General features: G+C 36.2%; 1 protein-coding gene across 1 annotated transcript; it reads left to right on the forward strand.

Moving 5' to 3' along the window:
- Nucleotides 1-615: 615 nt before the first annotated feature.
- On the forward strand, nt 616-786 carry LOC123324288 (40S ribosomal protein S29-like). Its single transcript, XM_044913148.1, has one exon. It carries the CDS (start codon nt 616-618, stop codon nt 784-786), a length of 171 nt encoding a protein of 56 aa, XP_044769083.1.
- Nucleotides 787-1,145: the final 359 nt, after the last annotated feature.

Genomic DNA, 1,145 nt, shown 5'->3' on the forward strand with positions numbered 1-1,145 from the left:
TGACATAGGGCTTGATCTCAGGACCCTGGGATCATGACCTGAGCTGAAGGCAGCCACTTAACAGACTGAGCCACCCAGGCGGCCCTTGAAAACAATTGTATGCGCATGTGTACCAAAAGATGCATACAACAATATCAGTAGCAATATTATTTGTCAAAGTTCTAAACTGGAAAATTGAAATAAATCCATAAGTTCCAATTAATTGGAATATGTTTACTCAATGAAATAACATACAGAAATTAAAATGGCATTGGTAGAGCTATAGTCGGCAACATGCATGAGTCTTATAAAAGTAGTGCTGAGCAATAGAAGCAAAATCTGAAGGACTACATACAATACAATTAATTTATATAAATTTCAAACATAAGCAAAACCACTCTGGATTAATCTGTTAGAAATCATAAGAGTGGTTAACTTTGGGTATGCAGGCAGCTTTTGATATACTGGTTATGTTCCACTTACTCACTTGGATTTTTATATGTACACTTAAAATATACAAAACTGTCTGCATATGTGTTATGCTAAGTTGAAAAAAATAAGAAAATTTGTGCAAGTAGAAATATGCTATAAGAAAATTTGGACCACCTTTTGCCTCACTGCATCTGAAAGAGCAAGATGGGTCACCAGCAGCTCTACTGGAGCCATCTGAGGAAATCTGGCCAGGGTTCTCATGGTTGCCATGTCTGCTCAAACGGCACAGTCTGGTCCAGAAAAATGTGCCTCAATATGTGCCACCAGTGTTTCTGTCAGTATGGGAAAGATACAGGCTTCATTAAGGTGGATTAAGTGAACTTCCTTGAATGTGTCATCCGAGATACCTACCTCAACTGCAGATATCCCATATACCTACCTTAATGCTAATTCATTGTACATAAAATTAAAATACTTCAATTATGAAATAAATAAATAAAACTTGGACCTATAAACCAAACATCTATTCTCCCCCTCCATCTTCCTGCAATTAGTTCAGCAACATTCATTGATTTCAAAAATATGAGGTAAAGGGAGGATCAAATGAATGTAGAGACAACAAAACTAGCTTTGTGTTTCAAATTAGATTTTTACACTTAAGTCAGGGACAATGAAAGACTTCATGTTCAAGAGTCTCCCATTTTAAAGAATCAAAGACTAAGATTTGAAAGACT

This window comes from Neomonachus schauinslandi, chromosome 3 (genome assembly GCF_002201575.2).
Source record: "Neomonachus schauinslandi chromosome 3, ASM220157v2, whole genome shotgun sequence".
In the NCBI taxonomy this organism is placed as follows: Eukaryota; Metazoa; Chordata; class Mammalia; order Carnivora; family Phocidae; genus Neomonachus; species Neomonachus schauinslandi.

Bases quoted from the DNA above. Each gene is read 5' to 3' on its own strand.
- LOC123324288 (XM_044913148.1), top strand. From the start codon at position 616: ATGGGTCACCAGCAGCTCTACTGGAGCCATCTGAGGAAATCTGGCCAG.